This window comes from Molothrus ater, chromosome 19 (assembly GCF_012460135.2).
Source record: "Molothrus ater isolate BHLD 08-10-18 breed brown headed cowbird chromosome 19, BPBGC_Mater_1.1, whole genome shotgun sequence".
In the NCBI taxonomy this organism is placed as follows: domain Eukaryota; kingdom Metazoa; phylum Chordata; class Aves; order Passeriformes; family Icteridae; genus Molothrus; species Molothrus ater.
This window is the reverse complement of record NC_050496.2, coordinates 9,266,775-9,292,244: the sequence shown is the minus strand read 5'-3', so window position 1 is coordinate 9,292,244 and position 25,470 is coordinate 9,266,775. Positions and strand designations below refer to the sequence as shown.

At 39.4% G+C, this 25,470-nt stretch overlaps 1 protein-coding gene across 1 annotated transcript in view; it reads left to right on the top strand.

Moving 5' to 3' along the window:
* PITPNC1 (phosphatidylinositol transfer protein cytoplasmic 1) overlaps positions 1-25,470 on the top strand; it is a 74,619-nt gene that overhangs the window by 25,677 nt on the left and 23,472 nt on the right. The window contains exons 2-5 of the mRNA XM_036394414.2: positions 10,595-10,743; positions 14,408-14,496; positions 14,941-14,948; positions 23,970-24,041. Coding sequence (XP_036250307.1) covers positions 10,595-10,743; positions 14,408-14,496; positions 14,941-14,948; positions 23,970-24,041 — 318 coding nt within the window. The remainder of the gene's footprint in view (positions 1-10,594; positions 10,744-14,407; positions 14,497-14,940; positions 14,949-23,969; positions 24,042-25,470) is intronic.

Sequence of the window (25,470 nt, the reverse complement as noted above, 5' to 3'; positions counted from 1 at the left end):
TTCACTTATGTACAAAGCTCTCTGCAGTCAACAGGAGAGGCTTTCCATTGCACTCAACAGGATCTGTTCCAGCTGAAGTGGCCTTTGGAAACTTCTTTGTACTTGGAAGTTTCCGAAAGGCCAAATCACAAAACAAAATTCTCATGGCGGAAAGAAAGATATTCCACTTAAGAGGTACTGAGAAACTGATTTATTTGTTACTGGTGGTGTACAAGCTACTTCAGAAGGATGCACAGTCCAGCACCAGGAGCTGCTCATTCCTCTGCTGTTCCTGCTGATCATTACTTCTGGTTTTGGTATCCAAAGTGGTAAGGCAAGGATATCTGCCTTAGAAGAGTTTTTTTAGTTCCCTGGTGCATGGTCAAGGTTCCCTTAGTCCCACTGGATTCTCTCAGATGCTGATATCTGCACTGATAAATTGCCAGTTGTGTCTTACAGCCCCTGCATAATCAGACTGTGTGGAAGATAAAGATACATATTTGTTGTATAAGCTTGAGAAATTATATCCCATTTTGCCCAATCATTATCACTCTCTGTGATCTTCCTAAGTGTGATGAACCCACGTAATTCCTCTGTGTTGGTTAAAATCTGCAGGTTTTAGTTTCCTGCACCTCCCTCTGCAGTGTTTCCAGGTTCTGTCCCAGAGGAGATGCTGTGTTTGTGTAATGTTCTAGACTTCCCTTACAGAACACTAAAACCAGATAAGCACTGGTGGAATGCCTAATGCTGTGGCCCCATCTGGCAAAAACATCTGGAGAACATACAGCTTCACATTCCTGCATTATGATAAAATTGAATTAAGCCTATAGAGTCCCTTGTCAGCGATTCTTTGCCTCCATCCTCCCTTCAGTCTACATGTGGTATGGAAAGAATGTCTGCTCTGGAAGCTTTTCAGTCAGGAATGTGGTCCTTCCTGGAAATTTTGCCTTATACTTACGTAAGAGCTTCTGTTCTGTGTAGTGCTGGAAGGCAGCAGCTCTGCTCACTCTACATCATCAGAGAACTTGCACCTTCAAGGTGGAGAAGTTTGAAATGAAAGCTTGTGTGCTCCAACTCCAGACAAACCCATGAGCACCCTGACACCTCCAGGGTGTGCATCCCCAGGTGTCACAGCTGCTTTTTGTTCTGCAGCAAAACCCAGGCTCCTGCCCCAGGGTTTATTTGGCTGCAGTTTTGATTTTCCATAAGTCAGTAGCAGGCAAACAGATTTCTCCCCTAAATGTCCTCCCAAGATTTATTACAGATTCATACATGTAGCAGAGGCATAGGTACAAAAGTAGTAAGTTCCTATGGTAGTGATTAATTTCAGCATGGGAGGATTTTGTCACAGATATATAGAGTAGGTACTTAAATTGCAAATGTTTGCTCTAATTAACTAAAATGGAAAGATTATATCTTCTTTCAGTATTAGTTTTTAGACTTCAGTGTATCTCAGAAGTCTGGGGAGGAAAGTATGTCTTAATTTCCTTCTTATGCAATTGCTCTCATGTGCTTCCTTCCATCAGATGACTTCAGATAACCTTAATATTTTCATTATCCTAGTCCCTGTGTGAGATGCAGAGATGCAGGAGTGACCTCAACTATTTACAGTCACTGGATTCTTTATAACATTATTTTTATCTACAGGATGCAGGAATAAAACAAATGCATTTTAAAAATTAAATTGAGGTCAGTTTTATTTTAGAAGATCAGAAAGTAAAATGAAGTATTTCTGATAATAAAATGAAATACTCTGGACTGTGAATATATTTTTATTTCACTGTAAGTAGCAAACAAAATTTCATTTTCTTCTGAATAAAATATCAGAAGGCAGATTGGATTTGTCTTGTTCAGCTTGTTACTACTAAGTACTAAATTCTGATGCTGTTTTATTCATTGTAGATTGTGCATACTAAGAAAGTTCTCATTTTTCCATATTTATAAGCAGAATTATATTGCCTAAAATGCATTGTAAGGAACTTGCTTGCCAAAAAATGTAATTGCAGAATTATTCCCCACTGTGATTCTGACAAAGTTTATGGAATCCTTTGTAGTCTCTTTGGTGCTTCTAAACTCAAAGTTTACTCAATTTTTTTTCTGAAAGCATTGAATTCTCTGCACTTGAAACTTGATAGTGTTGGCGTGAGAGAGATTTTTCAAGTCATAAAAATGAGTAATTACTGAAGAAGAGTAATTAGAGAAAAGGAGCCTGAGGGGAAAGAAGTTCTACTTAAACATTAAGCAAATACCATTAGCCATGCAAAAAGAGAAAATAATTTCTAAAAGCATGAATAGATGCACACGTGTTTGGTCCATTTATAGTTAAAGATAAACCTAACTCTCAAGTCTATTTCTGCACTTCATTGAATTTTGAAAGGGTCAAAGGACGTATGAAACTCTGAATACTCCCAGCTTAAACTGAACTGAATTAAAATAGCTAAATTTTTTAAATCCTGCACTTCACAGAAGTCAACCTCTGTTCAAAGGCAGCTTTGCAGCCCAGCCCTTTGACACATTGTGTGGCTGGCTGGCCACAGCACATCCCAGCTCTGGCCAGCTAAAATGTCTTTAATATGCAGGGCACATGAGGCACTTTCTTCTCTTCCCCCCAACAAATCCTGTTCATTTTAATGGAAAAACAGGTAACAGCTTTTGCTGTCAGGTTTAATAGAGCAAGCTTCTCCATCAGCATCACTGGGCCATGGAGAATGTTCCATTTTACTGTGAGTGAATAGAGTCCTGTGCCACCCCTTGTGCAGGGCTCGTGCCTGCTGCTGGGGAGAGATTGGTGACAGGCATCAAGAAAAATGCCCAAGCTTTTCCACTCTGACTGCTCTTGGAATATCTGAAATGGAAATAGTGTCTTCCTGGAATATCAGGAAAAGAGTTTATGTCGTTGAAAAACCTTTAGTAACCTCTACAAAAATTATGTTGCAGTTTTACTTCATTTTACTGCATTCTAAGTTAAAATTTTAAGACATTTCCTGAACAGCTCCTTGAGCTTCAGGCTTTAAATTAATGACAACCTGTGAATGAATTGTAGCAAACAAATAAAATATGCTTTTTCCTTAGAAAAAGATTCAATAATGTTTGATAGTTATCAAACTGATTGTGCACTGTCAAGCAGAGTGAACTGTGCATGAAAAGTAGGAAGCTGGAATCAAGGCAGGGCATGTTTGCAGACAATCAGAGCTCAGAAACAGGGCTGAGAAGATGTGGAGGGTGGTCAGTGTGCAGCACTGACTGCTCAAGACACACAGCAAATCCCTTTTAGCTGTTTTTATGTGCACAGAGGACTTTTGAGACAACCTCCGGAAATGTATCTGCATTCCTTGCAGGAAATACATGGATAAATCCACATAATAGAATATCATCAGTATTTATGTACAAAGCACATAGTGTACATGCTTGAAAAATGTAACCAGCTGACTCACTGTAAAATATTGTTAATAAAAACTGATTCTTAAAAATTGTATGAGCTTGTACACTCCAGATAAACAGCTGGCTTTTCTCAATAGCACAGCTGGTGTAGAAGCATAAAATGACTACAATTTGAATAGGACATGAGCTATATTTGGCAAACCATTTGCATGAAAGCTGAACATTTGCAACTTAATTTTCATTTATTTTAATTTTCATTGTACACCTATTAAGCAGAGATCTAGACCTGCTCCTATTGGTTTCAGTAGCACTTGTTTAGCTGTAAGCCACTGTGTGCCAGGGTATTGTAAACTTAGAGTGGGCCATGTTGCTTCAGCTGAAAATACCAGAGGAAGATACTGACTTTCAACATCCAGTGTGTCATTGCTGAACTGTCATTCACGGGAATTTAGGCAGATAAAGTATCTTAAGGATGTAATTTCTTCCTTGAAAAGGCAAAGCAAACATGAAAGCAGTAAGAATGGCACTTCACAGCATGCAAAAGTCAACTGTTCCTACTGCAACTGTTAGTTTGTGAGGCTACAAAAGCATGTTCCCATGAATTTGGGCAACAGTAAAGAATACTGCTGATGCAAGTCAGCAGATGTGTCGTGCTTTGTGATTCACAGATGCATGCAGGAATTAGTTGAAAGAAAAATTTCAAGCTCAACTCTAAACTCTGACTGGTCAGATTCTTTATAAATTACTGCAGGGAGTGACATTTATAACGCCAAATAATTTGCATGATTTGCTGGGGCCTCAAATCACTACAGTGAATTATGCTAAGATTTAGACTTTAGGACCTAGATGTTTGGTGTTATTCCTTGATTGATCTTTTGTATAGATAAAAACAGATTTCCTTTTGAGGACAATCATTTAGAAGTCCACCTTTGCTCCTGGAACTACTTTCTCATATTTGTGCCTTGGGAACAGCCATTTCAAATACCAGTTCATAAAATCTTCTTTGCACTTCAGATGTTTCTTCATGACAAAGATGTTTCTACAGTGCAAAGGTACTTGGTTTGCTCTAAACATCTTAGCTTAGGAGGAAGAAGTCAAACAATGCATTGGTGCAGACTCCACATTGCTGTTTGGCCAGGCTAAAGGAGATTTGGGGTCAGGTCAGCAGGCTGGGAATCTCTGCACAGCACTGCACTGGGCTGTAAGAACCAGCCCCCTCTTGCCTTCTCTGTTTACTATTCGTGCTTTCCTTGCAGAATTTCCCAAGCAGTCAAACCCAGCAGTCCTCTTTTCACAGGACCCTAGCCCACAATGTCATTATTTTACCAGGAAATCACTAGTTTGGAAATATAAACCACTACTTTCACATTGGTAAATTGTGCTACATAAGAGAGACTTCCAAGTTCAAATTTACATTGAATTTATTTTCTTCCTGCTTTCTTTCCTGCCCCTCTAGGAAAAAAGGATTATTTCAGTGGCAAGTTTTCTTAGTCTGCAGTGGTTACAAGTCTGACTGATTTCTCTCCATAGCAATGTCCTGCAGTAAAACCTTGAGCTGGTGGTTATCAAGAAATATCCACCTCCATTACTTGCAAAGTGGTGGCTCTGTGCCCCAACTGAAACCAAACCACACCAAATTCCTAATTCTAAAAGCAGCCAAGGAGGAGCCAATACAAACCCACCCATACATGAAAAATCAAATAGCAGCACACTGCACATTCCTCTATTCTTGTTAAAACCAATCTAGGAATGTTAATAACAAGGCAAACAAATCACTTTGTCAGAAGCTGGAGCTTGTGTCATGGAAAAGAGTTCCTGAAATTCTTGTTAATAGCCATGAATCATCACCTCCAGGAGTCTGGGGATCAGAGGGCACAACCTCAGAGCTCCATCAGCCAGGCTGTAATTGTCCACATGTGAGGGAATGAGGATGCATCAGGATTCACCCATTGCAGATGAAATGATGTCTAATAATACTAACATGAAGGATTTATGGTTAGTGAGGGAGATTAGAGAAACCACTTCTCCTTAAGTAATTATCATTAAGAATTAAAAAGAAATTACAGGTGTGTCTTGTGGTAACTGCACTGAGCTGGAATCATGGAGGCTAAATTCCCTGCTCTACCACAGACATAGTTTTTAAGGTTGATGTATTAATTTCTGTTTCAATTAATCAAATATGAAATAAGGTTAATACTTTCTTTGCCTGTGTTCAGTGTCTAACTGGAAGCTTTTCGTATCTATAGAAGTGTAGGGCTTAGGTCTTGATCAGGACCTGAAAACAACGCCCTCAACATCAAAACAAACACAGTAGGAAACCTCAGTGTATCCTCCTAAACAAAGATATTTACTCGAGCAAGTACATTTCTAAACAATTTATTCCAGAGGTAAAATATCTCTATAAAACTGCTGGGAGTGATGGGCTGTGCATGTTTGGACAAGTAACTTACCTGGGGATCACCATGTTTGTCTCATGTTGGTCCTTTGAGGAATAATCAGCAATTGTTTTAAATAATTCAAAATGTGGAAAAGTGACAAATAATATTCTTATTAATACTTTTAGTAAAAAAAATAAAACTAAGTCCTGGAACACATTCACAAGGAGAACACAGAGCATCTTGCAAAGACTAAGACTTAAAAATAGATCAGAAATGTATCAATCAATTTTAGGATTGTTTTTTGTGAATGAGACAGCGTTCTATAAATCAGAATTCCTTAATAAAATTGCTACTCTTTTGCCATAATCAATGCCCTTGGTTTCAGTGTAGCTGGACTGATATAACTGACAATGAAGCTGATTCATTGTATTTTCTTGCTAGAAATAAATCTTAACTAAATTGAGGCCAATGACAAAACAACTACTGCCATCAGTGGAGGCAGGGTTGAACCTTCAGAGCTGCCTTTGTGCAGGAGGACAGATCTGTTTCATTTTAGTTGTTGCTGTTTTCTTCTTTTTTTCGGTTTTACCTTTGCAATTTTCTGAGAACAGAACTAGAAGCCACTGGCGTGGTTTAGCATGAACTTGAGAAATACTTTCCACTGTCAAAATGCAGCTCACCAAACAATCATCACCTTGGGCAGGCAGAAAAGATACTCAGTGTCTTCTGGACTCCAGCTCCTCTCTGCAGGAAGGGATCTTACCACAGGCTTAGAACAAAAAAATCGAACAAATTGAAATGGCAGCACCATCCCTGATGGTTTAGTGTAGTTACAGAGAAGTAAATGTAGATGAAAGTGTTTTACCATTCTTTTGAATATGAGAATTATGTAAGATGAAGCCAGTGATAAATCTGTTACATTTTCTGTGAGCATTCAGATAAGAACTTCAAGGAGTCATATGAAAATTTCAGACACAAGATCATTTTGGCATAATTTCTCCTTTGAGAGAGTTTTATTTTTTATATTCCACCTGAAGTTTGAAAGTTTGTACTCTGAGACTTGCATTAAATCAAAACCTGAGCAATAGGCAGTCAGGCTGAAAAAATTCAGACATGTTTGTACAAAGATTTCTTGTGCAGCTCCTGCTGGAGATGGTGGAAGCTCTACAAATGAAAGATGAGTCGGGTGGACCCCTTTTTAAATTTTTTCCATTTTTTCTTTTTTTTTTTCCCTCCTAAAAGGAATAAAAATGCCTCTGGTCTCACTCATAATTTTAAACAAAATCAGATTGACCATCCTTATGGTGTTGCTAGCAAGAACCTTGTTTCTTGTGTGACTAAATCCCAACAGCAAACACCATCTGCCTGTTGGAGGAGCAGGCAAGTCACCACCGAGACAAAGTCTCACTCATTAGGGCTTGGGAAACATCAGGGCTCTTTTTCCACATTCTGTGCATTTGTTTATTGAAGGTCTTGGTCTGATATTGAATAAATTTTCCCCTATTAAACTGAAGAATTTACAAAGAGTTTTGCTCCAGATCCAAATTCATATCAGGTGCTATTGTGTGAAATTTTACTGAATTCCTTGAAACAGTAGATGGTCTTGGAAAATTATCTTACAGCTAAGAACACAGAAATTCAGACTGTGATAGAGCAACATAAATAGTAGTGGCACATCAGTTTACCCTTGCAGGAGTAATGTGTATCAATTACTGTTGTGAAACGATTCTTAAGTGCTATTTCTCCACAATAACCATAGGAACTAAGAAAAAGCTGTGACTTTTTATTCAGGCATTTAAATTCCAGCAAGTTCTAAAAGGCACATCTTTGCCTTGGATTTTATTCATGTAAATAGATACATACACTTGAAAAAAAAATGCTATTTTATCTGAAATAATAGTTGTGCACTCTCTGATTTAGTTAAGTACTATTATTTTGGAAGTTAACATTTTCCATTCTGCTCTAGAATGATTTTAACATTTTGTACAGCAAGTAGAAACAAATGAATAGCACACCAAAGTGCTAAGTTAGCTATTTTAAAGTACATGTACAAATATGTTTCCTTTGCTGAATGCAGCTGCTTCCAGCAGGACTGCCCAGCACTTCAGTCCTCATAAAAGGTCCCAGAATGGGCTGGCTTGGAAGGGACCTCAAAGCTCCTCTCATTCCAACCCCTGCTGTGGGCAGGGATGTCACTGCCTGGACCAGGCTGCTCAGGACCCCATTCAAGCTGCCTTTGAAGGTGGATATTTCTATTGGATTGGTGTCAGATCCATGGCTATGGAAAGTCATCCTACAGAAGGCGAGGAGCAGTGGGGTTCCTGCAGCAGAGCTGTCCAGCAGTGGTGCCTTCTGTTCCCTTCAGCATCTTCCAAATGGGAGGCACCACGCTGAGCTGCCTGGACACCTTCTGTGAGATCGTGGGTATGATTGGAACATGTGGGATCTTGAGCCTCAGCAGAGGAAAACCTTCCTTTAGGCACTGACTGTGCAGCATCTGGAGAGCAGCTGCTCTGACAGGAGTGACCCTCATCTGCAGAGTGCAGTGGGCACAAGGCTTAGCCCCCTTAAACTTCTGCTCAGATTCATTTACAGTCTTTGGGATTTGGTATCTTGCAAGCATTTTATGGTGGGGTGGGTCCATGAAAGAATAACAACCCCTGTTAACAAAATGTGGTGTTGTGGGGGTATCTCTGGTCCATGTTGCTGGAGCAAATGAAGGCATCAGTACCACCCCACAGTTGGTTGTCAGTGGGAAAGTACATTCATCTTGACATTTCTGAGCCAACATTTCCAACAGAAACTGAGGTGTTGGTGTTTGACCATTAAAAGTGAGAGCAAAATTGCAAAGGTCTACGTGGATGTAGGAAATTGATATGTGCAATTATGAAACACTTTCCAGAGGTGTCCATGGCAACTAAAATTCATAACTTTATGGGATAACACAAATCCCAATAGAGATCATGATCGAAATATTGACTTTATGTCAAACTGTAATTCCTCTCTCTACTCTCATCTAACCTTTTCATATTCCACAGGATACAAATTACTGACCTCTTCCTTTCCATTAGAAGATAAGGACCTTATCACCTTTCCTCTTTTCTGCCATCCTTATCACTCTACAGGCAGGAAGCCTGTGCTCCCAGGTGGTCTAATTGATATATATCTAATTAAAGGCAAAGCATTTTTTCTCAGCTTGTATTCAGCTTTTAAGTGTGTTGCTTTGATTTCAGACCTGAAGAACAGCTTTGTGTGCTTGAAATTTATTCTTTTTCAAATTGTACTAATTGGTCAAATCAAATGTACTACAAACTTTGCCTTCACTGTGCACAAATACATTCATTTTTGTTAGAGAAAAAGAGAAAACAATTTGTCGTGGATCTAGTTAAAAGCTATGTGTGAGATCTGCAGTTCTTCAGAGCCTTTGAGATTAGGACAAAATGTTCAAATATGATGAGATAGAGAAAAAGGATTCAGTAGAGACAAAGGTAGAGAAGTGGATTAGCAAGTAAAACAATGTTAGGGCTTACTCAAATCAAGGTTTAAGTTCCAAATTTCTTACCTTCTTGTGGCCTGTTGCTGTAGGGGAAAAAATTTGGATTATGCAAAATTGAGGAACTAATATAGGGTGCCCTCCATCCTCATATTCCTTATCATTTTGTCTAGTCAGGCTGTCTTGTTGCCAGTTGCTAATAAGGCTTGTGATGGTTTGGGGTTTCTCTGGGCTAATTGCTCTTTTGATTTGGGCTCTTTAAAGTATGTGATAGGATTGCTGTTATAATATGCAATAACCACAAGAATCTCATCGAGTTTTCTGAGGACAGACTGTCACAAGCCCTTTGTTTGCTTGTGCTGAGCTGGTTCTTGGCAGCTTGTGTGGTAGCTCAGCCATTCTCTAAATTAACAGGTTGTTCTTTGTATTTGAAGGGGGATTGATGTGATTGAAGTGATTAGCATGTATATGCCTAAACAAATTGCTCTGAGGGAGAGAGGGGTCCAATCAAGAAAACTGGATAGGTCCAAAGACATATCAGGGTTGGAAGAACCTTGGTATGTTCAAGAGTGTGCAAAGGACTTGAGAATAACATTTCAGACCAGAATATGATTGGGAAAGTACAATTTTACTCTAAAACCTTTGTTAATGAAAGTTCAACAATGTATTTTTGTTAGATTTCTTTGGAGGCAAAAGCCCTGATGCAGATACGAGACATAGTGAGAAAAAAATCAAGTGCAACAATTTATTTTTCAGTGATGGCAAAGTTGGGCCAATCCTCACAGTGTTTGGCTTCCTAAGTTACTTGAGAGTCTATAGAAAAATGATCATTAAAGTGCTTAAATGCATTTTAATAATATTGTCAAGTGACTCAAACTTCTTTTCTCAAAGGACTTGGAGTCTACATGTTTTTTTTCTTAAGATCTGGTGCTCCTGTCTCTGTGGACCAGCCATAGTTACCCCAAATCTTATTGCAGGCCTTCGTTGTGTTGGCAGGGCAGGAGAATCCTGTGTCCCACAGCATTTTAGAGTTCACCTGCTGGTTAAAATCCCTTTACATTTCAGCATGTGGAAGCACTTGATTCACTGTTTACTTAGTCTTAACTAATATACTTACAAATACAAAGTCTAATGATAGAGGACTGGCCTAATTCTTTACATTTGTATGCACACAGGTTTTGTTATTTTTTCCACAAGTGACACCATGGACTTCATAAGCTAATGGGAAGACCCCAAAAATACTGGTTTTCACCTTCAAAATACCTTTTATTTACACCTAGTAGTATATCATTGACTAAGATTGGCTTTTGAATACACGTGTAACATAAAACTAATATATGTTTTTCTTGGTTTTGCCTTGCAGTACAGAATTGGACAGCTGTACATGATCAGCAAGCACAGCCATGAGCAGAGTGACCGAGGGGAGGGTGTGGAAGTGGTGCAGAATGAGCCCTATGAGGATCCCAACCATGGCAATGGGCAGCTAACAGAAAAACGAGTCTATCTCAACAGGCAAGTGCACTAAAACTGCTTCTCCCAGCAAGGACTGCAAGAAAAATCTGCAAGGAATGCAGGCAACAGCCTTTCTGTTTCAAAAGAAGATGTTCCATGAATACCTGCTGCTTCCTGGTAGCCATGGGGAGGTGGGACAGATCAGTGGCTTGAAATAGAGGAATTGGCTGTTATCCCTTCTAGAGCATCTTCTCCATGAGAAGGAATTATAACTTCGAGTTCAGGATATACTGGAAAACAGAACTTTTGTTTTCTTTTACACTTAATTGTTTGTCATTCTGTTTTCCAAAATTGTTGGGGAGAGGGAGCCAAAAAACTAAACAACAAAACCAGCAAAGACCCACCCTCCAAGAAAAACAAAACTGAACCATTAAAAAGGTTTAAGTTTTTCTCACCTCATAATCATGTCACAAAGCCAGCATTTTTGCTGACTGTATTCTGCCTCAGCAAAGTTAATTGACATTATGAATGACCATTGTCAAATGTCAGCCTTCTGGATCATTAGGCTTAAAGACAGGATGGAATATTTGGGGGTTTTCTCCCTGAAGTTCCATCATGTCTTCGAGTGAAATGTTTGTCTTCCTGTGCTGAAATGATACTGCTGAGGGTCAATGTCTCCACACTCACAGGCTGGAGATGTTCAGATACAGATATTTCTGCAATATGAGATATATTGCACAATCTGTTCCCATTTTTACTACTGCTGATTTAATTGAATACCACTGCTTTTCCTGAAGTTCTTCTTTTCTCCTGGGCCTGTTTCATTGTATTAAACTGATGCTCTGCAGCATTTTTGAAGTGGGCATACAAACATTGAGGCTATTGCTTCTACATTACAAGTTCCTCCTGCACTGCAAACCTGACATATCTAACCTTAATTCAGGCCAAATTGAATCACCAGTGATGCTGCACACACACACACACACACAAGAGTTCAATAATATATATCTTGCCAACATTTAATATTATTGTCATTGTAAGTGTTCTCTCACAGGCCAGATACAGGACTTGGGAAAAAACAATATATGTGTTCCCATAGTAGAGCTCCCACAAGTTGTGGGGTTTTTTTAAATGTTTCTGGGTATTTCTTTCCTGCATGTTAAAAATAAGGCTTTAATCACTGAGGAGCATATTCAGAATTGTCACCTCAGGGCAATTCAGAATGACCACAAGAACCTAGAAGCCATGTACAAACCATTCTTGGGAAGCACTTGATTCCTGGTAATGCAGGCAATGGAACACAGGAGTTCTTAGCCAAAGATGGGTACAAACATTGACAAAGCAGATCTTTGTGCCTGCAACAACTCAGGACAGTTACCTAAAGCTGTGGTGGGTGGATGTTTAAAGTCAGGCTCACTGAGTTTAATGATAATTCTGAATCCTCCATCCCCAGATTTGCTATTTGAATCTGGCTGTGGTGTCACAATCCCACCAGATATTGCAGTACTGTTGTAGCTTTGTGGAAAGGATCAGGAGGTTTTCAGGCTGCTGTGGATTTTGCTGGGAGGCCAGGATGTCCCTGGAGGATTTCTCTCAAGGAGATGTGCCCCCATACAGGATGTGCTGGAAACTTCTCCTCTGCCTGCCTTGCTGAGGAACTTCCACCAGCACAGTTCTGTCCCTCAGCTTTTCTTCTTCCTGGGTCCACTGCCCCAACAAACTTTGCTTTGCTCTATTTTGATCTGAACTGATATCTCTTAAAGAAATTTGTGACTGAACTTCATCTGGATGGAGGAGAAATAAGGAAAAGAAAAAAAAACTAATGTGATCCTCATACCTGTGCTGCTGAAACAGAGATATTATCTTTTCTTGGAGTGGACCTTGGGAGAATTCGTGTGTGTCTCTGACTGGGACTTGCTAGCAATTCTGAGTATAATCTGTGTTTTCCTCATAAAGTTATTTTTTTCAGGATGTTCTGTACTGGTAAAGATAGGTAGACAGGCAAATATGTTAAAAACAGCAATAACCAAAAAAGTGCAAAATGAGCAGATGTATATTTTCTAGTGTCAGTATAACCTTAGTTATATTTAGAATTGTTTATTGCCTCTTCTCTCCTGCTGGAGCAATGTTTTCAGAAGCTGAAAGTCTGCATCCTCTGGTATTTATAATTTAGGCATCAGAGCAAAGTTTAGCAGGGGTAAGGGAAATATTCATAAAAACACTGACAGAGGCTGACAAAATAAACAGAAGATCTGATACAGGGAAGTCTATTATGCAGGATGTAAAATATTGCTTAAAAGCCTGTACACAAGAAAGGTTTATGTAAAGAAAGTAATCCAGTTTTGAGCAATGTCATCAAAGAGCAAAAGTCAATGCACTTGGCTTTGAATCTGTAGATAATGTACTAACATCTGCATTTTGCCTCTGGACAAATAAAATATTTATATGTAGCTGGATCATGGTTAAATAAGCCTTAATGATCCCAAATGTATTTTCTTCAGAATTTTGCTAATATGGAAAGTTAATTTACTTCCTGCACAAAGTTATCTAAACAGAACTATTTCAAACATTTACACTTGGGAAACTGAGGTTTGGAAGCATCTCCTGCAGCTCAGCACAGATTCAGTCTTGGCCTGGGTGCTCTGCTCAATGTTTTGCCAGACCAACACCATTTGAACTGAGTCCCCCAAGCACAGGGATGTTTGTGGTGTCCAAGGTCTGCTGTCCTTGGAATAACTAGTTCTGCATCTTTTGTTCCTGGCAGCCTCAGTGCTTATAACTGAAGTCATAAAGAGAGGGTTGAAAGATGAATTAGAGTGAACTTGCCTTTTTGAATATTTCTTTTTTCATCAGTTTTTGGTACCCTCTGCGACCAGAATGCTGGAAATGAGAGATCCAAAAGCCAGGGTAAAAAAATGCTGCCACCCTTCCACAGTATTATTCAATTACCCTTTAATGATCCCTTCAAATGGTGTTTCTATGCCTTTGATTTCTGATTCTGCTGCCTTTGCACCACTGCACTGGTGAGTTTTCTTGACAGAATGAGCTCTGAGCTGTAATGTCAGTTCCATTAATTCTCTTCACTTTTGTTATTTACTCTTCCCATCAGCAAAATGGGACTAATGCTGCCTACCAGCCTCACGAGGTGTTTTGAGTGATCTGTTAATTTTAATACAAAATCTTCCTACTCAGGAATTGCTGTTGGTAGTGTGGGAACAGCTGCGTGCCAGGTGAGCTGAGCACGAGGGTTTCAGTGCTGGCAGAGAACATAAAGGAAGAAAAAAGAATCTGTAAGAAGAAAGAATGGATTCAGGATCAAAGTGGACTGAAATCCCACATTTCCTCCTGACCTCTTGTTGGAGAGTGCCTCCCTGTGGCTGAGCCCACGGTGCCACCAGGACACCTTGTTTGGCCTCACCTGTTGAGGGTGGCCAAAGGTCCCAGGCCATGAATTCCCAAAATGAGCAGCCTCGGTTCAGCCCACTCCAAGGTTGTTGCTCTGGCCCTGATCTGCTCCCTCTGAGAAAATGAAAATGCTCCTGAGAAGTCTGGGTGTTGCTGTCTCCCTCAAACACCTCACAAATGATGGGCATGTTTGGAAGTATCTTTATTTCTACAATACACGTAGAAATAGTCATAGTATATTCTAAGTCATAATATATTCTAATAACATAAGTCATAAGTCATAAGATATTCTAATTTTATATTTTATTTTTATTTTCAGCAAGCTGCCTAGCTGGGCTAGAGCAGTTGTTCCCAAAATATTTTATGTTACAGAGAAGGCCTGGAATTATTATCCTTACACAATCACAGGTAAGGAATGTGGCAGAATTGACTGCTGCTTTCTGGTTTGGGGATAGTTTAGTTTATCTGCAGAAGCTCCAAGTTATATATTGAACTACAAGCACCACACCTCTTTAACAACTCCTCTTGAACTGGATATATTTTTCACCTTATATTTACTGATATCAGAAAATTAAGATTATATAGTTAAAAACTGGAGTGTTATATCTATGCAATTTCTTACTTGCAAAGAAAATATCAGGTGCTTGGATTTTTTCTGACTTGTGTCCTCTATTGTCCCTTAGACTTAAGTCAAATATAAACTTGCAGACTATCTGACATAATAATTTTTATTATTAATGTGTGTTTACTGTAAGGATCTTGCATCATTGTTTTATTTCATGTTTCTCTCTTTTTTTTCCTTTTCCCTCTTATTTCTTTTTTTTTTTTTACAAATGGACAATTGGAAATCAGAATACACAGTAAGTTTTTCTTCCTCTTTTTATTCCAAAAATAGAAAATTGATGTAAAATATAGTAGTAGAATCCAATCAGATCCCTTCTTAATATAACTTATTTATAATGCATTCAATAGTGAAACCTTATTTTAGTTATTTGTTTAAGCAATTTAAGGGGAAATTTGAAGTAATTCTAAGGGAATCCTATAAATTATTTTTCTTTATCACTTCAAAATAATTTGATATGTTTTTACTTACTGACTCTAAGAAAGAACCTTCTATTAAAAAGGGTGAGGCTTTTAAGGTTCCAGTTGTTACATGGAGACATGAGAACAGATTTTATTTATTGGTTTATTAACTTATAAAATGCTCATCTCTGGTATAGTATCTGGGAAACTGTACAATCTGTAGACAAAATTAAAGATAATCTGGGCACAGTGCCCAGAAAAATCATCTATTCCCTCTCGCCTAGCTAAGGCAAAATATAGCACATAAATCATGAGAAAAATTGTTTAAATATGCTGGCCTCAATAATAGCAATAAGTTTCCAGCAGCCTTTGGAAGGTAAGGACGGGATGAGGAGGAGGTTCCAGGTGAAGGGACCTTTCAGAAACTCCTCCTTTGATTTAGCTTGAACTTCTGACTGCAGGTAAAACATAATGCAGATGTTTCTCTTAATTCTGCAGGGCTCCAAATGTTTGTGCAGATTTTTTAAAAGCTCATAAAGCACAAAGAAGAACAAAAAGAATAGTGTGATAAAAGGAAAAAAAAAATAAAGGGATGTAAAGGCTCAGATCTGAAAGCTAGAGACCAAGAGTTGCATCTGTGATAGCCAAGTTTGAAAACCCAAAGCAACAAACTGTGCTTTCCAATCTGTGCTACAGGTAATTAGAATATTTATTTGATTGTCAGAGGTGACACAAATGTCCCAGAATGGACAGCAGTGATCAGGGACAGATTCTCAGCTGGTTTTGCCAAAAGAGACTTTTGGTAGGGTCTGTCAGAGTTCACATTAATTAAGGCTTACCTTTGATAGCACATTTAGTTTTAGGCTGGGAAGTTGACATTTGCTGTGTTGCACTGATATTTCTCCATGGTAAATTTTTTCTTTAACTGAAAGTAAATTTGAATCTTTTAATGTGATTTTTTTTTTATTTCAACTGAGAGAGACAAGTGGGGATGATGCAAAGGGTGGTGGCAGACAGAAATATGTGTCTAAATTTGAAATGCAATACATTATTAAAGCCAAACAGCAGTGCTGTACTCAGAGAATCTGAAACAGGAGGTGATCTCTGTCTGATCTGGTGAAACAACACCTGGCACAGGCTGGAGGAAGGTACAGCTACAGAAATGTTCCAGAGCATCAGCAGAAATGATTGCAGTGTTGAAGAGACATGTAGAGAAAAAATTAAATCAGTCCAGAAATTTGGAAGGTAGGCAAAACAATCACTAAGTGACACTGTAAGTGCCTAGGGGAGCTGGGGACTAATTACCATGGTGCAAGGAAACAGAACTAGAAGTACTGGGAGGAGATAAGGGAAACTACTTCAGACAAAAATCAAAAATATGTATTAATGGAGCTGATAGGGTATGAATTTATCTTCATGGAAAACAGAGACAGTGTCTTTGCCTCCAACTGTTGAATCTAGAACAAAAATGTTAAACATACCACTGGGAATAATTGCTATCCTTGTCTGGAATATTTCTCTAAATTCGATCTTCTGTATTCATTAGAGAATTCTGAAAGAAAGAATAAGCCCACAGACATTGCCCAAAATATGTAAGATAGCTTGGAAACCCTTTTCTTAAAGATCATAAATTATTTCTGAAGGGTCTGTGGGAAATGGTGAGAGTCAAATTGAACCTCATTTCAAGGAAAACTCATTCTAAAGGCAGGCCAATAATTGGATAAATAAAGCATAATCTTATCAAGTACGTACTGCTCTGTGGTATGTTCACACCTTATTAACCTTGTAAATTCCACTCTAAATAAAGAGAAGGACCTTAAAGGCTCAGCATGTTATTTCAGTGTGTGTTAGTGCTTTGGAAGAGGATGTGAACAGCAGACTGAACCTTACTGACAGTCTTAAGGTTTTTCAGTTGCAAAATATGTAAGCTGTTGAGAAATAGCATTCAAGCCCATAGTCTGGCATTTAGAAATGCAGTATGGAATCATTTCATCAATCTGACTCTCCTGTGAATATTATGGAATTTATAAATACAACCTTCTTAAAGACCTGAAATTAGGACACCTAAGAAAAAATGCTCATCAGGCATTGAAAAATAATTTTCAGAATATTGTTCGGTGCCATGGTTGTATAAAAAGCCAAGAGCAATTGGATGCATGAAAACAGGAATGGAAATTACACTGTCATGATGTTAGTCCTCTGTAATCTGGATCCAGTTATGATGGCATCTGCTTTAAGCAATGGTATTTGTTACACAGCAGCCCCCTAAATCTGGCAGCAAACACCACATCTGCTACTGGGTATTGACAACCATGTTAACAACATGTAAAACAAAAGCCACACTTGAGATAACGAATTTACCAGAACTATTGCTCAAGTGATGTTATTGTGAGGTGCAGTTTGTGCAGTAGGGTCACATCAGGAGAGAATTTGCAAATGCACCTGGTTAAAGCTGCCAAGATTCCTCTCAGGAAGGTGACACATGGGGACTGTCCCCAGAAATGCTGTATCAGAGCTGGAGCTAATCCTTGAAAGCTTCCTGCTGACATGGAGAGGAAGGAGGAAGTCAAAAAATACTGTCAAAGCTGAAGGCAAAGGAAGTCATCCAGATTTGGGGGTACTATTTAGGGAATAAGATATTCCTGTAAAGTTCAAAGTTTTAGTGGTTGGGGTGTTACTTCAGACCTGTTTGTGAGAAAGTGTCTTCAGATAGACACTGGAGCTGCTTTGGTTTTGATCTTGTCATTAGAAACCTGGTATCTTGCTAAAATACATGTTTAGGTTTTATCTGCAAATCCATTTATATTGTGATTAGGCTGATGTTAAGACAATAAACCTGTGATTTAGGATGCAGCAGAAATGCAGCCCTACAGGAGTAACTCCAATGGATTCCACTCCTTAAGCAATTCCAGGACTTGGCTGTGGTCAGGTGCCTCCTGCCCAGTGCAGCAGCTCCTGGGGAATGGGTGCTGTTAGCTGCTGGCTTTGGAAGGAATTCCTTTGCTAGCCAGGGCCTGGGGCCTTTTTCCCTTGGAGGATGGAGACAAGATGCCTTGCAGCTCTCAACCACCCCTTGTGTGCCAGCTTATCACAGCCTTTGCAAATATGTATCTTTAGTGGAAAATATTTATGCTATTCACAGTGGCAAGAACAACTGAACTTTCAGGAGGCTTTGTTATTTTTATTTCTGAGGTTGCCCAGCAAGATTAGAAATAATTAACTAGAAGGCAAACTTGTGTCTACTGCAAACCAAAGAAGAAGAATTGCATAGAACTAAGTTTCTTTACCTGCATTGGGATATGGTTAAAAGATAAACAGCACAGAGCAAATATCCATTCGACCTGCACAAGTGACAGTGGAGATTCTGGACAAAAAAAGAGAGGAGCCTCAAGCAAACAAACAATCAGATCATGTTTGGTGACTAAACCATGGTGCAAAATCTTTGTGTGATCAAAGAACACTGAAAATGAGCCAGAGTTTAGCTCTCAAGCTGGAGTAGAAAGTGGTTAGGAAAAATACAAAGAGAATTTAAGCAAACTCTTCTGGGTTTGAAGGTATAGTTCAAGTGTTTACCAGGGATCAGTTCAAACAGATTTACCTGACCTGAATGGCTTTGGTGGTGTTAGCAATATTTCAGTTCTGGGGGAAATTTAAAAACAGCTGGGTATTTTTTTTTTGTGCATAATTTATGGACAATTGTTAGTTTCACAAATATATAGACAAAACAAACATTAAAATGGCATTGTTTGCTTTGTACAAGGAGGAGGAGCATTCCTTCAACATGCCAACAGTCCCAAACATCCTGATGAATAGAGTATAAACCCAGAATATTTATGAAAATCAGTTATGGAACAGAAAGCAGGAGACAACAATTCCTTTGATGATTTATCACAATGACATTTATTCTTCTACAGCAAATGACTGAGGAAAATAAAATTATGTCATCTGGTATGTGTCAAGGCCCCAGAGTGAGAGCTGCTAAATGGTCCATTACTGACCTGCTGGTTTCTGATTACTTTTGAGAACAGGCATGTTTTGTGCTTCACTTAGCTGCTGGTTTATCCATGAAGTAAATTATCTGGAAGGAATGTTTTTGTATTGTTATTTTTATAATGAGAAGACATGAGAAGGAAAACAGTTGTTTCAGATAAACATTGCTGTAGAGTTTTTTCCCGTGTTCTCCTTATCTGATTACCAGCCCTTGAAATTTGGATCTAACCCCTCACAATTCAGGGCTGAAACTTTTTTGCAGCTTGAGAATTTTAAGAGTCTGCATCAAAAATGCAGCACAAAGAATCCATACTGCAGGATTAGAGCCTAATGCAAAATTACTACCAGCATCCTCCCATCTTATCCCCCCAGCTCAGAAAACAGGCTCACTGATGCAATTGTCCTGGGAAAACACAGATTTATTTCCCTTAGTAGACGTTCCAGCAAAAGGAAGAACCTCTGTAGTATTTATAAGAAAAAAATAATACATTTTTTAGAGAGCTGCAAACCTGTATTCTCATTTAATAGCTTAATCCCACTAAAATGAGTAACTCACAGTGCTTGGGAGAATTCCCCTTTTTCCAGCACTGCCTTATTCCAAAGCAATCCAGCCCCCTCTCTGATAGATGGGACTGTCATTTCCACTTGTGCACGCTACTTTTCACTTCATTTCTTCTTCAATAAGCAGGTTACTGTTCCCATGTATCAAACAAAGAGATCCGAGGGAAGGCAAAGCCAGTGATAAGAATTTTATAGCAGTTGGAGGCAACTTGTTACTCATCATTTCATCTCCAGGTTATTGTATACAATACAAACAGTGGTTTTCTTCCTTGCCTTGTTTATGAGAGTTTTGCTCCCTTGTTTATTTTTAAGCCCTGTTTTTGCATTGTTCTTTTCCTTTCCACTCAACAGCACTTTTGTTTGCTGTTTGCCACCTTCCTGTGCTTATCTTGCTTTCCAAATTCTCCTCCCTTTCACTGAGTCACATCTTCCAAATGCCATCACCCTGCCCAGCCCTTTCCGTCTATTCTCTTCCAGCCTTGTCACCCTGATTGATGCTGGTTTGTGCCTGGGTGACCTGATCACACAGCAGCTCTGTCTGCAGCAATCTGAGGGGAGTCAATAACTCCCCATTGTCCATTTTCAAAAAAAAAACATTGAATATTCCACCTTCCATCACCCCACAATCCCACATCCCCTTTGTTGCTTACAACAAAGTTGGGACTCCTCTTTCCCAGTTTCTTGTTCTTCAATAAAAAAATGCTGTTGTTACCTCCTGAGTAGCAAAACAGTGCCCAAAAACTTTGAATTTAAAGGATGTGATATATAGGAGTTACCCTATGGAAAAGATTTCATTTGCTTGAACACTCTCACCTCATTGTAGCAGTCACTTTGTTCTTTGTCTTTAGGCTCTGTGGAGATCACTCTCTAAAAATCCAGTTCCACCTGTGTTGTCAAAATAATGCATATGTGACCATATAAAAAAAATCATCAGTCTGAGAAGTGGTGGAAGATGAGAGAAAACATTTGCATGAAATGTCTGCCTTGCTGGGCTTTTATGTTAAGATTTAGGGAAATATGATTCTGCTGCTTAAAAAAAAAAAAAAAAAGTGGGATTAATTTTTACTGTGCAGAAATAACTGCCAAGGATTGTGGATTAGCATTCACAAGGAACAGGAGAGGTGAAGAGCAAGGATGAGGTCTCTAGCAGGTCTTTGAACATTCTGCAGGCAGAATCCACATGGAAAATGAAACCAGCTGCAACAGCACTGATGAACTGGAATTGCTCACACAAAGCAGGTTCCAGAAGGTGAAGAAGCCTCTCGGAGACCAACAGATTTGCTAACAACTGCAGTAATTCCCACAGCCACCTCAGGTGTAGTTACTACACCAAGGTGAATTTGACAGCCCTCTGCCTTCAGTGATTGTCACACCCTGCATGTGTTTGACTGTCTCTTTAAGACTTTGCCAAGTGTTTTGGCACACTTGGGTTCTACCCTGTTCTTGTAAGTGTTGCTTATTGCTATGGCAACGCTAATCAATCATGGTGCTAAAAATAGGCCTTGCGTTTTTCAAGAGGTTATATGTAGGGAATTGCAAACACAACTGGGGGCTGTGCTTTCCATATGCTGCTTTCATTCCCTTCATTCTAACGTGGAAATGCCCCTGCTCATGCTGGTAATTACTGGTTCACTCTCCTCTTATTGCACTGGTGCTCTCTTGAGCCTTAAACCTCTCCTGGTTCTCCCAAAATTGAGGTGCCAAATATAGAAAGTTTAGGAGAACAAACCCCCAAATATTCCCCTTATTTGTTTTTGAGTGTCACAGGTGTGCTGGGGTATAAAAATTTTTAAAGGAGTTTATAAGACATCTGAAAAATCTGGAGGTGACAATACCTGGAGATGCCTCCTTTGAGAGCTTTTCACAAAGACACCTTATCACTGAAGACACTGTGACTGAAGATTTTGAATTATTCTGTAGAACTTAGGTTTAATTTCAAGTTAAAGATTGAATTTGCCACTATTTCATTCCCGAGAGGATCCTTGCAAACTGTAGAGGCAGTGAAATGGAGAGCTGGAAACAGTGCCCTGTGCACTCCTGCGTGTGCTTGGGATCGATCGCCTCCAGGTCAGTGCTGGAAGAACACGGGCCCCAGAGGAGGCAGAGCAGAAAGGGAGTGGTGCTCAGAAGAAAATAAGAATCTGCTAAAAGGTTTATTACCTACTATTCACTCCCCAGTTTGTTTCTGACTGTTGCATAACAATTTTAATCCCCAGTTAAGTAAATACACCGCCACTTGAGGGGAAAAACCCAACTTTTTGCATGATGAATAATAGTCTTTTGAATGATGCATAAACAGTTTTCTGGTTCTGCCAGAGCCCTCTGCCAATTAGTCAGAGTGCAGCTGATGAATCATGAGACACATTCTGTGAAATGTTCAAAAATTTGGACCCTGCTAAGTGTTCCTGTAAGGCAGCGAGACCCCCCACAGCTGCTGGAGCAGTGGTTGCCAGCCAGTTGAGTTTCTGAGAGATTTTTGCGGTGGAGGACTTCTGGTGAATTTGAATTTTCATTTGGGGTAAACCCATGTTGCCATTTATAATCTCAGATGAGGTTGTTACAGTTCTCTCCTTCATACTAAACACACAGGGAGGCTGCCTGTGGGTGGCTTTACAGAAAGTGGCTCTCTAATGAGGTGGCTTGAGGTAAATGGCACCATTCTTCTATGCTAATCTAAGGAACATTGGTCTTTTCTCAATGCTTCTTTTTGAAATACAAGGTAAGAAGATCTCTTGTTTTAATTAGAGTTTAGAGATTTTGGGTCACAGGAATCAACAGGTAGACTCAAGCAATGGCTTCTTGAGCTGCTCCAGGCAGCCCAGTGCAGCCTCACGTTCAGGACATGGAACGGTGACATTTCGGTGTCATGACCTGACTCATTGCTGGCAACTCCTGACAGTGATTGAAAATAGCAGGCATTTCTTTAATACCAAGGTCAAAGGGAAATCTGACATTTGTTTTTTTTCGTAATTCCCTCTGAAACTGCAGCTGTGCTTTAGATCAACAGCATAAAGGGGGTTTTGCCTTCCATGGCACCAGAACCTTATTTTGAGGAATCTGTCTCACTTGTTTTTTTCAATAAGGATTGATTCTAGATGTGCTTATTGATAATGAACGTCCTGTGATCAGAAGAAGACTGAACACTGATTTGTTGGGTGATACCCATTGAAGGAGGGATGAATTTGCTGCAGTCGCCTTAGATTTCAGCTGTTGCACTACACCTGGCTCCTAAACCCCCTCTTCCCTTACTCACCAGCCCCTCCCTTGAGGAACTCTCTGAATGTTTTCAAGCCTGGACTTGGACCAGCAGCAGTGTGAGCACTGAGGTGTCCAAACACCCTCCTTGTATAACCTGGATGCACAGCCCATGAAGGAGTCATTTGCCACAGGGGATCAGTGATGCATCACACAAGGAACTGGCAGTAAATGCAGGGAAAGCCTTGGTGACTAATAGGAAAGATGCTGAACCGGTGTCATTCAGAGCTGGTTAGACAGCTGTTCTAGCTGCCTGTCTGAAAACTTGCTTTGAAAGAAGAACTGTGAAATGATAAATAAAATATATTTGAAATATTTATTATGATGGGATTATGTTGCCTAGTATTAAAAATTCTAGTCTTCATAAGCCAACTAAGCTAAGCAATCCTCAGAAAAATAAATTTATTCCCATGTAAATACAGAATACTAATCTTTAACAGGAAAACATTGGTGTATTCTTCTTTTTTCTTTTTTTTTTTAATATTTATTTGGATTTAGTAAAAAGGAATTTTCACAGGGGTTCATAATCCATGAATTCCATATTAATTTCACTAATAGGAAATTATGCTAAAATTCATTTCTCACCGAAAATGAAGAACAAGCCCTCACATCTGAAAGCATTGCTGTCTGTTTGGTCAGGACCTGCATCTGGTGAAGTGTCCTTGGGTTTTTCTATATGGGGATAGACTGGTCTATAATGAGGGATATCCAGTTGCTCTCAAGATCTCAGTGAATTGAATTTCTAACAAGACATTCAGGACATTCATACTCTTGGGCATAGTGAGCATGAAAACCATTGCATCTAATTATTCCAGACTGCTTATATTGATTTATTTATATCTTCATTATAATTTTCAACTTTTACGTAGAATCTCTGGATCCCTCCAGAATCATCAAACCTTTCAGGTTTACATTCTGGGAACATTTACTTTTTTTCTTGAAGTAATCTGAAAAAAAATAAGAAAGGTGATACCAAAAGGGATGTACTGAATGTGTCAGCTGATGAAGCAAGGCATATTTCTTGTGTTAAACATACTTTTCTTTTGTTGCAGTGTTCCTTTTTGCCTAAATTCTCCATTCATATAGAGACAAAATACGAGGACAACAAAGGAAGCAATGACAGTGTAAGTATGGCACCTTGTGCAGAAGTTGATTGAATCCTCTTTGTTAACCACAGTCTGTCTGGGGCCTGGAGCTCTCTCAGTTTGGGAAAAAGGCCCCATCAAACCTGTGCCCTTGCCCCTCCCTGGGTGCCCTGCTCTAGAGCAGCTGCAGAGGAGTTACCTCTGAAGTACCAGGAGAGGAAAGATCTGTGTGCTTACCTTCCTTTCTGCCTCTTCTATTCTACTTGTTCCTTCTCTAAACACAGCATCATTTACATCTGTGAATTTAGTCGTGATGAACATTTATGGAAAGTAAAGAAAAGAAGACTGGGGTTTTTTTGGTGTGCTTGTATTCCACTTTCTGGGTTTCACATTATTATCTCTGAATAAAGGGGGTTGAATTCCAAGGAGGTGTCAGGAAGAACAAACAGGAAACTAAACAATGGTCAAAGATGAGAGATCTCAGAAAGCAGCTCGGGGAACAATGGCTGTGCACTTAGGTGATGCTTTTGGCAGTCACTTACCCAAAGTTAAAAATTTTCAGGGTTAGAGATGAGAAGGACAATTAACTATGTAAAATCCTCTGTAGAGGAAGGGTGGGAATGAGCTGCCAGCAGCTGCTGATCAGAGAGGCTCAGGAGCAGAAGGCAGGAGGTCAATCAGACTTTGCTGTGCAGAGAGCAAAGCAGAGTCTGCTTTTTCCTTGCAAAAAAAAAGAAGAATAACTTTCACTAAAGCCCAGCATGTAAAGGTTGAACCCTTGGGTTCATACACAAATAAGTTTCTTCCTGTTTCATTTTGGTATGCACTGGTTGCAGACTTATGGGAAGAAGTTTCTTGTAGGCATGAAACAAAGTTTAAATGTCTGGAAATTTGAGCTGTAAAACAGAAACCCAATGATGTGTGGTTTGAACTCAGTCTTGAAAAGGAAAAGGGCAATCAAGCAGATTTTAAGGGGTCTGAGCACAACCTTCCAGTGTTTTGGGGTGTCCCTCCAGCAGCCCTGGTAAGAGGAAGGTGTTCTGTTCTCCAGGTGGGAAGCACATTTCCCTCAGCCCCCTGGGGCTGCCTGTTCATGAGGCTGACAGCTGTTGCACTGCTTATGGCAGAATAATTACATGTACAAGAACAAGGTGGAATTTGGAATAATGCTTTTGGCATGCAGACACTTTCCCACTGGGAACATGACAGGGATCATCTATTAACCACCAGATACCAACCACTCACAGTGGCTGCCTCTCTAAGCCAGATCAGTGAGTGAGTTAAAAAGAAGTGTATTACATTACCAGCTAGATGAACATTGTGTAATTTATGCACTTTTTAATGTTCACTTCTGTTTTTTGGCAGCACTTTAATTCAGAGCAAGCCCACACCTTAGGTTTTGGGGGGGTGCAGACTAATTTTCTGGTGCATTATAATGTCAGCAGTGAGCAGACATGATCTGGGCTGC